Source organism: Apiospora aurea, assembly GCF_038362705.1.
Source record: "Apiospora aurea strain CBS 24483 chromosome Unknown utg000010l_segment0_segment0, whole genome shotgun sequence".
NCBI lineage: Eukaryota > Fungi > Ascomycota > Sordariomycetes > Amphisphaeriales > Apiosporaceae > Apiospora > Apiospora aurea.
The window spans coordinates 2,075,437-2,087,891 of NW_027117397.1; the positions used below are offsets into that span (position 1 = coordinate 2,075,437).

Genomic DNA, 12,455 nt, shown 5'->3' on the forward strand with positions numbered 1-12,455 from the left:
CTGGCTGTGTGTTAGTCGACCTAGGGTGTTTTAGTTGATGACGACTATGTCCACCGCGCACGCCGATCCTGATCAGACCGATGATGGTCCAAATGGCGGGAGTCCGATCGTGAGGGACCATGAGATGGTTATGCCCTTCTCGCCGAAGATGTTGAGTATGAAGTCGTGGTTGACGGAAGGCCACCTATCTGTCCTGACCAGACGACTGTCTACTGGAGCCTCGCATATCACCGGCCCCGCGGAGTAGAATGCGCGTATGATGTTGACGCTCTTATCCTTCATGCTTGTGATGTTGTGGTAGTCGTTCGTGTGCATCATGATGTCATAGCGAGGCGATGGTGACTTCTAGAGTCTTCACTGCCTCCGAATTATTGCCGCCAACACCGTATGGTTCAGCTGCTGATCAACCTAGTAAAGCGCCCTTATACATCCACTTGATATGTCCGGCTGAGTGGTAAACCACGTTAGTCAACACAGTTTCATTATATAAATAGCATTGTTGGGTATCCCACCCTCATCATAAATATCCTCTTCCTTAACTATCACTATAACCTCTTTGCCTTGCGACTGACGCTGGATCTGTTATCAGCCAAATAGCAATGGCCAACAAGCAAGAAAGTTGTCTGGTGAGGGTTGACAATCGATCTGAGAGCTCAGAGAAGACGATCGTTCATTGCAAGGCGATGTCTTACTACTTTGAATGGCCGACCTCATCCAACCCCGAAATTCTCCAGACCCTCCCTACCGGGCCATATGACATGAACACTGCAGCATTCTCTTTGTCAATGCCAGGAGTCTTCATCGACCCAGAAAGTGCCGAGGCTTGGATCGAGGAATTACTTCGCCACGCAGCTACGCTATGGAATTCTTCCAACGAGTTCAACGTATTAAAAGCGTGTCTATCCGGCGTGTTCGACAAACTTCCCAAAACCTGGCCCGATGAGATAAAGTACGTCCTATGTCCCACCCAAAAGAATTGTATCTAATTTATTCCAGGCTCGACATGAAAGCCGCGGTTGTAGAGTGCGATAGCTTCGTACGCTTTGAGGAACTTGTTGCTAGTGCTGGAGTTCAGAGGAGTTGGAGGATAAATTGTATTGTTAACCTTCGTATATCCCAGATCTCAATATACTATACTGTCCACGAGATACGCAAGAGCAATTTCGATGAGCCGTGATGGTCTTCGACCTAAAGGACAGTAGCTTCTGTCTCGGGATCGATCAGACTCCGGCGTGTTCGCCTGGCCAATCAGTGGCAACAGGTGCGCCAGTGTCCCGTGTTGATCAACTATCAGGAAGTCTCATTTCAAAACAAAAGAAGAGGGAAATGAGAAAAAGGAATCATGAAGAAACCAATGACAGAACCCCTTGTCTGAATTATGCTTGAGACATCCGCTCTGATCCTAGGGTTACTTGCTCCAATCCCCATGCCTTTTTTGTTCATCGTGGCTGTTTGAAGGATGCTTCGGCCACAGTCCAGATGCGTACACATCACATCCTTGTCGATTGGTGGGACTGGCTTAGGGGCAAACACAGCATAGACTTGCACAACGTAGTCGTATGCAGCCTCCATACGAAAGTACTTGGATTTGTAGAAGATCGCCAAGCCTGTGGGATCTTGGTGAATACAGAATGAACAAGCAGACCTAGAAGCTTTACGCAACGTAGTAAACATCATGACTGGCTATAATCGCCTTATGGAAAGCCACCCTGACCGAGTCACCTTGAACGCAATATCGCCAGAAGTCTGCCAGAACGGGTTCCACGTCATCGCCCTCCAACCGCTTCCACGTGCCGCAACTCTGCAAGAACTCGGAAACTTCAGGGGCCTGCGAACTGAAAGCACGAAGATGCTTTGCGAGAACCCATTGCGCATTTGATATTTCGTCACCATGTAGTAGAGAATGAATTACATAGGGGTACGAGAAAGTACGAACCAGAACAGCAGCATGGGGGATTCGGCGTACAGTGACCCCGAGCTACTCCGGGACTGCGTACGAGTACGGCCAGATGCATTTAGGCTGCCCTCGAATGCTGGGAGAATGTCATAAGGGCTGAACTAGCCCAAGCAAGAGAAAAAGACCTTTGCCAAATCCATGCGACTGTCCCAGTGGTCTTGCTGTCCCTAAGCATAAATTCGGACAGCGAGTGGTTGACTCCAATTTCGCGGTTCGTCCAGTCTGATCAACCCGTATTGGACGAATCCTCCCACAGCTCAAAGCCGATACTCAGTAACTCGGCCGCGTCGATGTCTCTACCAAGGCGTGTGAGCATCAACCTAGGCCCCATCCCTAGTGTCTTGGTCCTTGACACTGGGCCGACTCCCACCGTAACCCCGTCCATGACCGCCGTGCCGCCAGCAACAAGCTATATCATCCCCGGTACTAATAATACAGCCACGCCAGGAGCAATATCCACAGCAGCTAAGGTCGGAATTGGGGTGGGAGCTGGGGTTGGGGGCTGGCGCTGATTACCTTTGGCGTATTGTTGGCCTTTAGGTGGCATAAGAAGAAAGTCAATTCCAGGCGGATGAGCCCACCGAGGTAGATACCTCCTGTCATTAGGGTACATGACTAGGTCGTGCGATTTGGGAGAGGTGAGTATCCCAGGGAGCATGAGCTAGGGAGCATCATAATGTATGTAAGGAGCAGGAGTCATCGGTGATAGACAACATTTTATGTTACCGTACGCTGTTCATTATACGTGAATGCGGCATCACCAGGCGCCTGAAGTGTTCTAATTACAGTGCTAAAGAAATGGGCATGAACCTGTAATCTATATTGCAATGGATGGGGATCTGAAGGTTTGACTAAGACGGCTGGGTGCATAGGGCCTCCAAGCGTATGAACGAAGCCAGGTCTTAGTCACAAATCATTGAGGAAGCCTGTTCAGAGCTCACAACAAAAAGGACAGCATCCATTTGAGTCGTCGGAACCGTGCATATGATGGCTCATGGTCAAAACCCTTGGCGGTCTCTAAATCTTCCATGGCTCTGGCTAGCACGGAGACATTCTTCATAGTATGGGGAGAAACCGTAGGACCTGCCGTAGAATTGTTGGTAGAATATCAGAAATGAAATTTCACTACCTGGACTGAAGGAACGTTGTGATTGTGACCATTGCATGGAAGCTATTCGGCTCACGTGCCAAAAAGGTATGAATATTGGAGGGGGCGAAAGAAGCGGGCTAAAGGGGTGGCTGGCCTGGTCAGCCACAGGGTGAGCCGTTCTGTGAGGTCTGGAAACATCGCAGTGACGTTTTGAAATGAAATAGTACCATACGTTACGTACTCCAGTCTGTCAATAACGAGTTGGCTTTTGCGAAAAGAGGCTCGACAGTGCCGGGCACCTATTTGGTATCCCCATTCGCCCCAACTCTGCTGTCTGGTGGCTTTCCACATTTGGACCGGCGGCCCCATCAGCAAGTCATCCTGAGGTCAACATCTGCCCTACCGCAGCTTAACTATTTTACACTCCTATACTTCAGAAACGGTACACTGCATGACGTCCATAACCAGAGCGCAGAGCGTGGACAGATACCTTTGCACCAGTTGGGAAAAACATATCCTGATCGAGAGTCTGGCAACGCAAGATGAACTGTAAGTCAACCCGTCAGCATTGCACCGGTCACTTTTTAACATGGCCATAAACAGTTGCAAATGACGGGTTTATTTCCTTATGATACTGATAGGTACAGTCCGAACCAGAAGAGTAGTATGGGAAATTTGGTGTACAATTAGCGCGTGCTGCTATTTGAGTACCCGAACTCCTGTTGTCAGGACGCGCAATAGTAAACGAAGGAAGATCGGGAAGATAAGCCAGATTGACTATCTTGTCATGGCACATTCGTAGTACGAAGGCTCCATATCTGTCTTTAGCGGGCACGGCCTACACGCCAAATGGTGACTATACTAGTTGATGAGATTACTAAGCTATTTCGGTCTTTCTACCCTCTTCTCTATTCGTTTCGATCGTCGTACGCCGTTATATATCCCAGTTTTAAGTTCCCGTTGACGGATTCGTGCGGACCGGCGGGGTTTGTGACGGCTGCGTGGCGATTCCCCACGATGTGCAGGTCTGTTCCCTTTCCGAATCTGCTCGGATTCTTCGTAGAGGCCGTCCTGGGCCTGACTCTGGATCCAGTTTGCAAGCTCATCCGCATCCCGCTCATTCTTTCGGAGTTTATCAACCTGGGCATCTTTTTCGAAGCTCTGCAGAGGCTGGGTTGCGTAACACTCGGGCTCGTTTATTTCGGTGGGCCACGTTAGTAGGCCCTTATACCGCGTTGAGCTGGCGACAGAAGTCGGGGTGCCAGACTCGGCAAGTTCCTGGCAACCCTCCATATGCTCGGATGGGTTCGACAGCTTGCAGGAGGCGGCCTGCTGAGAACTATGGACTCGTGAGACAAGAAACTTATAAACGGTATCAAAAGGCTCACTTCATATCGTTCAATAATCTAGGCGCACAAGATGCTGCGGGAGTCGTTGGCACCCTATACTTGTGAGCGATTATGGGAAACGTTATTGTCATGTATAAATAATAGAAATAAAGGTGGGGAGAATGGGACGAAAGGTAGCATTCACTCATTTGCGCAGAGAGCCGTTTTATACCAAATAGAGAAGCAGATTAGCATCGAAACCATGCGAAGGCAACAGACTGTTAGGGCTCAGGGCTCTATTTTTGGCCATGCAAGCCCCTTTGTCCCTGGCGAGCTCTCGCAACAGGTACCCTAGTGACCAATGACAGAGTAGGTGTGCCGCGCAGATGATCAATCAACATAGTTCAGGCTATCAAAGAGGCTCCAAGGCTTGAGGCTCGTCTACCACCAGTGGAAGACCTGGATCCAGTACAAGAAAGAATACGAAATCGAGACGGCCCTGGAGTACGGCATGAAGTTCCTTTACCAATGCTCCCGCTGGGCCCGCAGTAACTGGCGCAGCAACTGGACGAGCTTAGTCAAGGAGCGATATGTGATTACGTGGGTCCTTTCTCTCTCTCTGCTTCTAATTAAACGGTTCAACTAATACCAGTCACTATAGTCAGCAGCCGTGGTGCAACTACGCCCTGCATCTGGCAACCTTCACCTCGCTGGCCTTCGTTGTAGACCCCCTGATCCTCCTATCCCAGTGGTGGGGTACAGCCCATTGGTACCCCAAGACCCGCTCGCACTCCCTGATTGCCCAACTATTCTAGATGTTCATCTTCACCAAGATGGTCAAGCGTGTTCGTCTCTGGTGGCGTCATCGCCCAGATCTCATTTGCTATCCCGTCTCCGTCCTCTTTGGCTATTTCCACGGCTTGATCAAGATCTATGCCCTGCTCACACTTAACATGGTAAGCTGGCGTGACTACCAACCACTACTACCTTGACCGATTTCACTGACATACCAAGCTAGTCATCTTGGGGCAGCCGACCTGACGGTGATGCGCATAATGACCGGCGCATGGCACATCCTGGACCTCACTAGTCGACTCCTCTACCATGGGAACGACCCGACGATCACGATTCCGTGCTCGCATTATGAATCGTAGATAATTCGAATCAGTGGGCCATACCCTTGGTCGAGAAGGAGCTCTAGAACTCATGAATTGTTGTTTGGTTCGGTCAGGAGATCGGGCGTTGCCTTGACCCTTTGAGACAAGCGGGCTCCAAGTTAAGGTCTCTCTCCCTTCTTGCTGGGGATGTATTAGATTGCACGGACTCCGATATCTGACATTGTTCGGAATTGGTGGTAAGATGACTACATATCACGTAGAGGATTGCTGGTATGAATATACATGGGATAGAATATGAAGGAGTTCCAAGAGACTGGCGAATTGGCGACATGGCCTCGAACCAAAGACATGTATTCGTTGTAAGGAACTTGAGCCTCCCATTTCCTTCCTTGTCCTGGCCAGTAAGGGCACCAACACCATCATAACCACCCGACAGAGGCTGTCGAGAGCCTTGTCAAGGCCCAATCCGCCGAGCGCGTCACTCCCTAGCTTGACCTTGCCAAGGATATTGTCATCACTGCTGACAGAACCACCGAAGAGGGCGAGAATGTTGCCATGCAGGTCCTAAACTTGGTCATTGACGGTGAGACGCCTTCAAACATGTCGACCCTGACTATGGCGGAGCGCACGAACTCGGAGACCTAGATGGGGGCTTTCTCGACAAGCTTCGGCTTGGTCTTTAGGGCCCTCGGCCGTCTCATCAGCAACACCAGAAGCATCGCCAACAGGGTCATCAACGACCCTGGTAGCACCCTCGGCAATGCCACTCGTGGCACCAGTGTTGCCAACCTCGTCTGTAGCATCCTTGGTGTCTATAACACTGCTGACAGCCATGCTAACACCCCTTGGGGCGCCACCTTCTCTGGACCCGCCGCCTTCTTGTCCCTCGGTCCTCTGCTGGGCAAGCTCGATGGGAAGGTCACCGCGTTCTGACGTGTGTAAGTAAGTACCTGTTTTGTTATCAAAAGAGGTATTAATTTAAAAATGATGTCTGAGAACAATACGGAAATTTCTTCGCAGAGCCTCACCGTCAAAAAGAACAACAAATGGCCAAAGTCATTGTCAATAACTGCCTCCAATACCTCAATATAGCGGTATACGCCTTTACTAACGGGGACATGTCTGCCAACATCACTACGGACTCGGAAGAGGAAAATGGCGGTGTAGCCGTTGAACGGGAATTTAAAATCCTGCAGAAACCGATAGCACCCAGGTCCTAGGCAAAAGTGGCTAAAACAACAAAAACTGGTAGTCACTTTTAGGGAACCCTCCACTCTCCAGCAAGGGGACCGATCTCAGCCTCCCGAGACAGCGCAACCGGAAACAGGATGAAACCTACACTATCTTCATTCGAGTCGAAGAAAGCTCTCTTGCGGCCAATGGCTGACCCCCGTAGTGCAAAAGCAACTAGCGGAGAAGCTCGAATCACTAGACTAGGCTACTCGGAGCCCCGCCAACGCCTCCCGAGGTCCCGTGTCATGCATGTTCTGCAGCGATAAGCCGCTCTTCCGAACCTTATTTTTCTTAGTGTGAGACATGACGGGAGCCTAGCTACCTAAAATGGCTAGCACCTCCAGGTCGTAGCTACTTCGATTCATGGGTTGAACCTAGCAATTGCCCCCGCCCCCGGTTGACGGGTTCACACCGATGTTTTCCTAACCCTCTTACGTCCCTATCCTAGCATGACTAGTGCCATTTGCGCTTCCGATATATCTTGAGCTTGAACCAAAATCTGATGGAGACTGCTATCGATCCGCCGAGTGGATATGTCCTATAAGATATAGAATAAAACCGAAGATGCATCCTAGAAAAAACCAATCCATCGGTGAGGTAGGACGATCGTTCTGCTTGTCCTCTACTGGAGCGGGCTTTTCGTTGCCGACACGAAATTCAAGCTCGCTGATCCACTCGCTGGTATCCTGGATCTTTGTAATCCATTCCTCCACCAAATATCTATAGTCGCAATAGCAAGTGCAGCCGCAGCTAGGCAGGTCACTGAGTGTGTTTTTGGACCATTTCGGCGGACTCCTCGAACATATAGGCTAGATTACAGCAATGTGCGAGCTGCTCATTAAGCTCTTTGTGCTCTATAAAATGGAAAGGACGATTCTGTGTAGGCATGGCCGGAAAGAATGGTAACAGGATAATGGTAAAGGTTTTACTGACAAAGAGAAGGACATAAGAAAGTCCAGGAGGGGGGAGACCGGACACATAGCTGGACTTTATACCCGCGAGGCCTTACTTGCCAGTTGACATGGAAGGGCGACGAAGTCGGAAGAGACGAGCCCCTGCAAATTCCACTTTAAGGGCCCCTCCAGTCATGTACGAGGGAGACCGCCGCGTGTAATGCCTTGTAGGAGGAACAGTTGACCAGGGATGATAACCTCCTGGGGCTTTTCGGCCACGGGGCCGCAAAGCGTACTCCTAGCTGCGTTATTAGGAGACATCATCTAGCCACAGCCTTTATAAACTTTATACAGCACTGTCGGTCAAGGTTCCTTGCTTTGTAACGAAGAAATTCGTGGTAGCTAACTATGCTTTTCTAGGACTCGCCGCTACCTATAGCGTGAGTCTCTTTAAAGCCCAGTTTGACGCTGTGGTAAATAAAAGAAAGCGAATGCGCAGATCAAGAAATAGGTGGACAAATAGATGGCGATTGAGAAGCCTCCGATTACGTGGTATATATATCTTTAATTATAATAAGTTTAGGCTACTTCTTATCGGCGATAATATACGGTAGGCGTTAAATAGTATATAGTCTATAATAGAGGCGTGTGTATGCCGCGTCGCTATTTCGTAAAGTAAGTAGATTTATATTACGATATATAATAAATAAAATAGCTTTATAACTTAATAAAACCCTATATAAAACTAAAGTTAAAAACACTATCGCCGTTTATACCGTAATATGTACTTTATTCTCATTACTAAACGACTAGGTAAAGTTATCGTAAAAAGGGTAGCTATTAGATTTTTAACCTTTAAAGCTATTTAAAAAGGCGGTATATATTTTTAGTTTCGAATTTAATTAATCGTGCTTTATTCGCACGCTTTTCCCGCCACTAAAGTTACTTAAGTAAAAGCTAATTTTCTATAGGGGCTCTTTGTTTTATCGTCCCTATTACGTTATCGTTTGCTAGCCACTTCGCCGTTTCGGGACTGGTTAACTCCTCGTTATATTAGGCTAAAATTAACACGTTAACCACATCGCACATAGTAGGCTCGGTTATACATACCGGTGTCGACCGGTTCGACTCGAGTATTAGGAATAGCAGCCGGGGTAAGTAAACTATAAGTAATTCGAAAAGCGGATTATAACCACGCTGTTTATTTTCGAAAGTATTAATAAAATTCGCCTAGGTTATTAATATTTACTTTTAAAAATCGCGAAATACTTATATCTTATTAATTTACTTTAAAAGCGCCGCTACCTTAATTTATAGCTAAATATTCTCCGCGCTTAGTTTTTAAACTTAAACCTAGCCATTATAAAAGTGGACTGCGAATTTATATATAACTATATTAAATATATTAAACGGTACTAAGTGTATCGTTTCTTAAATAGTTTAACTAAATACTATAACTCTTTTTTATTTCTATTATTACTTTATATATAAACAGGGTTTATGTTTATATATAAGTATATATATTAATATAATTAAAACGAAAGCCTTTTTCGGCCGTTTATATTATATAGTATTTTACCGTAATTAAATTTAAGTGAAAACGAAACTTAAAATCTTACTAATTAATAATAAGCTTATAATGTCGCTTTATATACATATATTCTATAATTACTAAATACTCTAAAAAACACTATTATTATAAGCTATATTATAATTTTAAGCTAGCCGTTTAATAATATATTCGTTTTCTACCGTATCGGCTATTAGTATAAGCAATTCTCTTAGCTTAGTTAGTAGATCTTATTCCGGCCCTTATAATTTAACCTGTTATAGTTAACAGTCGCTTAAGGATATTATATACAGGATTCGCTAAGCATTTTAAAATAATCCTTTCTGTTACGACCTGGCCCAGCCATGCGGCCCAGAACCCACCCTACGGCACGGCCCTACGATACCCCGAAACCTTTGTATAAAGACCCAGCGTAATCCGAAGCCCCACTAGTTAGCGAAACCCTACTAGTCATTACGACCCTACTGGTTAGTAAGGCTAATTACGACGATAACTAACACTACGAATTGAACAGTACGAATTGGACAGCACGAACTAGACAGTACGAGTTAGACAGCACGAACTAAACAGCTAGGGAAGGATAAACTACAGCAGGATAATACTGGTTACGTAGAAATAAAATACGCGTAACGACTTTCGGGATCGCGATAAGAGCTAGAGAGTTAGTTCGATAGGATTTCGCGAGAACTGCGAGATCCCCGAGATTTAGGGAGATTAGTAAAGGAGAAGTTGGATATATAACGATAGATATTCCCTATATATTTTATATAAACACTCTTTACTTTAATGATTAATTTAAGTATTAATTTAACTTATTGGTAAGGTAAACAGCCTTAACGACCTTATTGTGAATACCTTTAAGTTTACGCACCTTAGTTATTTTTATTCCTACGGTTATTATATATTATATCGATAGAAGTGGACTTTTATTGTACGTTTAAATACTTTTTCGTATTGTTAAATATAAAACCCCAGTACGTTTTATTAGGTTTTCTTTAGAACCTAGATAGCGTTCGTTATATTTTAATTACTTTTATTTTTACGAATCACTACTTAAACCCTTGAGTAATAGTATTTATAGGAATTATATCTGCACCTGGACCTAGTAATATCCCTCGTTACGGGAAGGCCCCTGTTGTTACCGTAAGCACTTTTTATCGAAACCCCGCGATGGAGGTAGACAGCGACGATAGCGACGATGGCCCTACCCGACAGGCGTTGGCTAAACGAATTAAGGAATTTGAGTAGGAAAGCGCCAACTATTAGTACTACTACGTTAAGCTCGAAAAGGAACGTAACGAACTCTTAGCTAAAAATACCCCAGGATAGACACCAGATATTAACGAGCTACGTAAAAAAATACGCCTCCTCCGTATTACCGTTAACATTATTCAGACCCTTGTTGTTCCCAAGGGAGGTATAAAGATTAGTACCCTAGCAGCTTTTGACGGGATAAGTGGAAATCTCCGCGGATTTCTTGTTTAGGTTAAAACCTACCAACGGTTTTATAAAAGAACGTTCTAGGACGCTACTCAACGAGTTGTCCACGCCGCCTCGTTCCTTAAAAGTAAAGTATTCGCTTGGTTTAAACCCTACCTGGACGAACTAGTAGAAAATGATTAGCAAGTTAAGCTATGCCGCGTAAAGGTACAACGAATTTTCGAAAGCTACGATAGCTTCGAATAAGCTCTTAAGTTACTTTTCTAAGATTTCGATGAGAAGCGATAAGTAAAAAGAGAATTGGAAACTTTTAACCAAAAAGGGTTAGCCGCTTTTTATATCGCCGAGTTCCGACGTATTATGGCTCGATTAGACTGTACCGAAGTTACGAAGATTATGATGTATTACCGGGGGTTAAAAGAAGACGTTAAGGGCGAACTTAGTTGGCTTAATATTTTTAATAATTTCTTTTCGTATATGGAGCTCACTATTAAGATCGATACTCGTATATATAAACGACGCCGCGAAAAGCAGGGCGGATAATAACGGTAGACTAGTCGAGTCCTAGCCAATATAGGACGACCGCGTTACCACTACAGCATGCTACTAAAGAGTAGTATAGCGTATAGTTATTATAGTAGACCTATGGATTTCGATGCCACTAAATACGATAAACACGACAAGAAACAGGGCGTTATTTACTATAACTATTAAAAACAGGGATATTTCGCCCGAAACTGTCGATCCCTAAAGAAAGACTTTCGAAGAGTCCCGGATAGACGACAAGTTAATATTACCAGTGGTCGACCAACCTTTATAGTTATTAAGGGAAGCAGCGCTAATAGCACGATAAACGTGCCCCATAGCAGCCTATCCTGGACAGCCTGTTACGACGATGGTTACTACGACCATTTGGCAGATAAGGAAGGAACGGGATGGTTCCTTAAAACCCCCAAACGGCAAGGTACTACACGTACCCTCGCGATAGTATAACGATAAACCCTTTATAATAACGAAAGCAGCGAGGGCAGCAGTAAAAATAAAAACCCGAGAAACAACCTAGTCCGCGCCGAGCGCCGATTAAAGGATCCTAAACGGCTTATTAAATTACCTGTACCCGAACTCGCTGTAGAAATAGTAAAACCCCGAGACCTAGATATCGACGGATAGCTGGCGATCCTAGGAGTTACACTTTTTAAATCACGAAAGCTGCGGCAAGTATTCATTATGCACGGACTTGAATAAGGAGTAAAAGGAAATTACGCTGTCGGCGACGATCTTAGAATTTCGCCAACACACGATAACTACTTCTTACTCGCTTGGATCGGCTGCATCCACGATGGTTGCACCGAGTACTTGGTAGAAAAGCTCGAAGAGGGATAGTTCCCTCGAAGGATTGGCAAGCACCTAATCAGGCAACCATACTTCGACTACCTTATCGGGAAGGTTAAAATAACTATACTTGACCCCCGACGAGCTTACCTATTAGTCGAAAGGACTCTACAGTGGCCCTGAGAATGCTACCTAGAGAGATAGGACTAGAGGGACTATACTAACGACGAGTGCTTACAGTACGCTTAGGAAAAGTTATAAGTTTACCGAACGTTTAAAAAAAAGCGCACGATGCTTTTAAAATACTTAAAATTTCTAGGTTAAGGGACCTGCTATAATAACAGGATTTTAAATACCGCTACCACCGTACGACCACGAGATACCGTACGTATAGATTCGTCGTCACCGACGAATGACCGACGAACGAAACTTACTATAACGGTCGGGAAACAATTTCCGCCGGTTATAGAGGGACGACACCCGACGGGATACAA

At 45.7% G+C, this 12,455-nt stretch overlaps 5 protein-coding genes across 5 annotated transcripts; 4 read left to right on the forward strand and 1 right to left on the reverse strand.

The window, feature by feature from the left end:
• Positions 1 to 72: 72 nt before the first annotated feature.
• On the reverse strand, positions 73 to 318 carry PG986_014682 (uncharacterized protein; the record flags this gene model as incomplete). Its single annotated transcript, XM_066850904.1, has 1 exon — positions 73 to 318. One exon carries the CDS (start codon positions 316 to 318, stop codon positions 73 to 75), a length of 246 nt encoding a protein of 81 aa, XP_066693142.1.
• Positions 319 to 599: 281 nt separating this feature from the next.
• PG986_014683 (uncharacterized protein) lies at positions 600 to 1,177 on the forward strand (the record flags this gene model as incomplete). Its single annotated transcript, XM_066850905.1, has 2 exons — positions 600 to 949; positions 997 to 1,177. 2 exons carry the CDS (start codon positions 600 to 602, stop codon positions 1,175 to 1,177), a joined length of 531 nt encoding a protein of 176 aa, XP_066693143.1.
• Positions 1,178 to 4,637: 3,460 nt separating this feature from the next.
• On the forward strand, positions 4,638 to 5,522 carry PG986_014684 (glycosyltransferase family 2 protein; the record flags this gene model as incomplete). The annotated part of the gene is made up of 5 exons (XM_066850906.1): positions 4,638 to 4,721; positions 4,779 to 4,975; positions 5,037 to 5,097; positions 5,191 to 5,331; positions 5,466 to 5,522. 5 exons carry the CDS (start codon positions 4,638 to 4,640, stop codon positions 5,520 to 5,522), a joined length of 540 nt encoding a protein of 179 aa, XP_066693144.1.
• Positions 5,523 to 5,822: 300 nt separating this feature from the next.
• PG986_014685 (uncharacterized protein) lies at positions 5,823 to 6,138 on the forward strand (the record flags this gene model as incomplete). The annotated part of the gene is made up of 2 exons (XM_066850907.1): positions 5,823 to 5,852; positions 5,983 to 6,138. 2 exons carry the CDS (start codon positions 5,823 to 5,825, stop codon positions 6,136 to 6,138), a joined length of 186 nt encoding a protein of 61 aa, XP_066693145.1.
• PG986_014686 (uncharacterized protein) lies at positions 6,139 to 6,426 on the forward strand (the record flags this gene model as incomplete). The annotated part of the gene is made up of 1 exon (XM_066850908.1): positions 6,139 to 6,426. The coding sequence occupies one exon, from the start codon at positions 6,139 to 6,141 to the stop codon at positions 6,424 to 6,426; it is 288 nt and encodes a 95-aa protein (XP_066693146.1).
• Between the last annotated feature and the right edge of the window lie 6,029 nt (positions 6,427 to 12,455).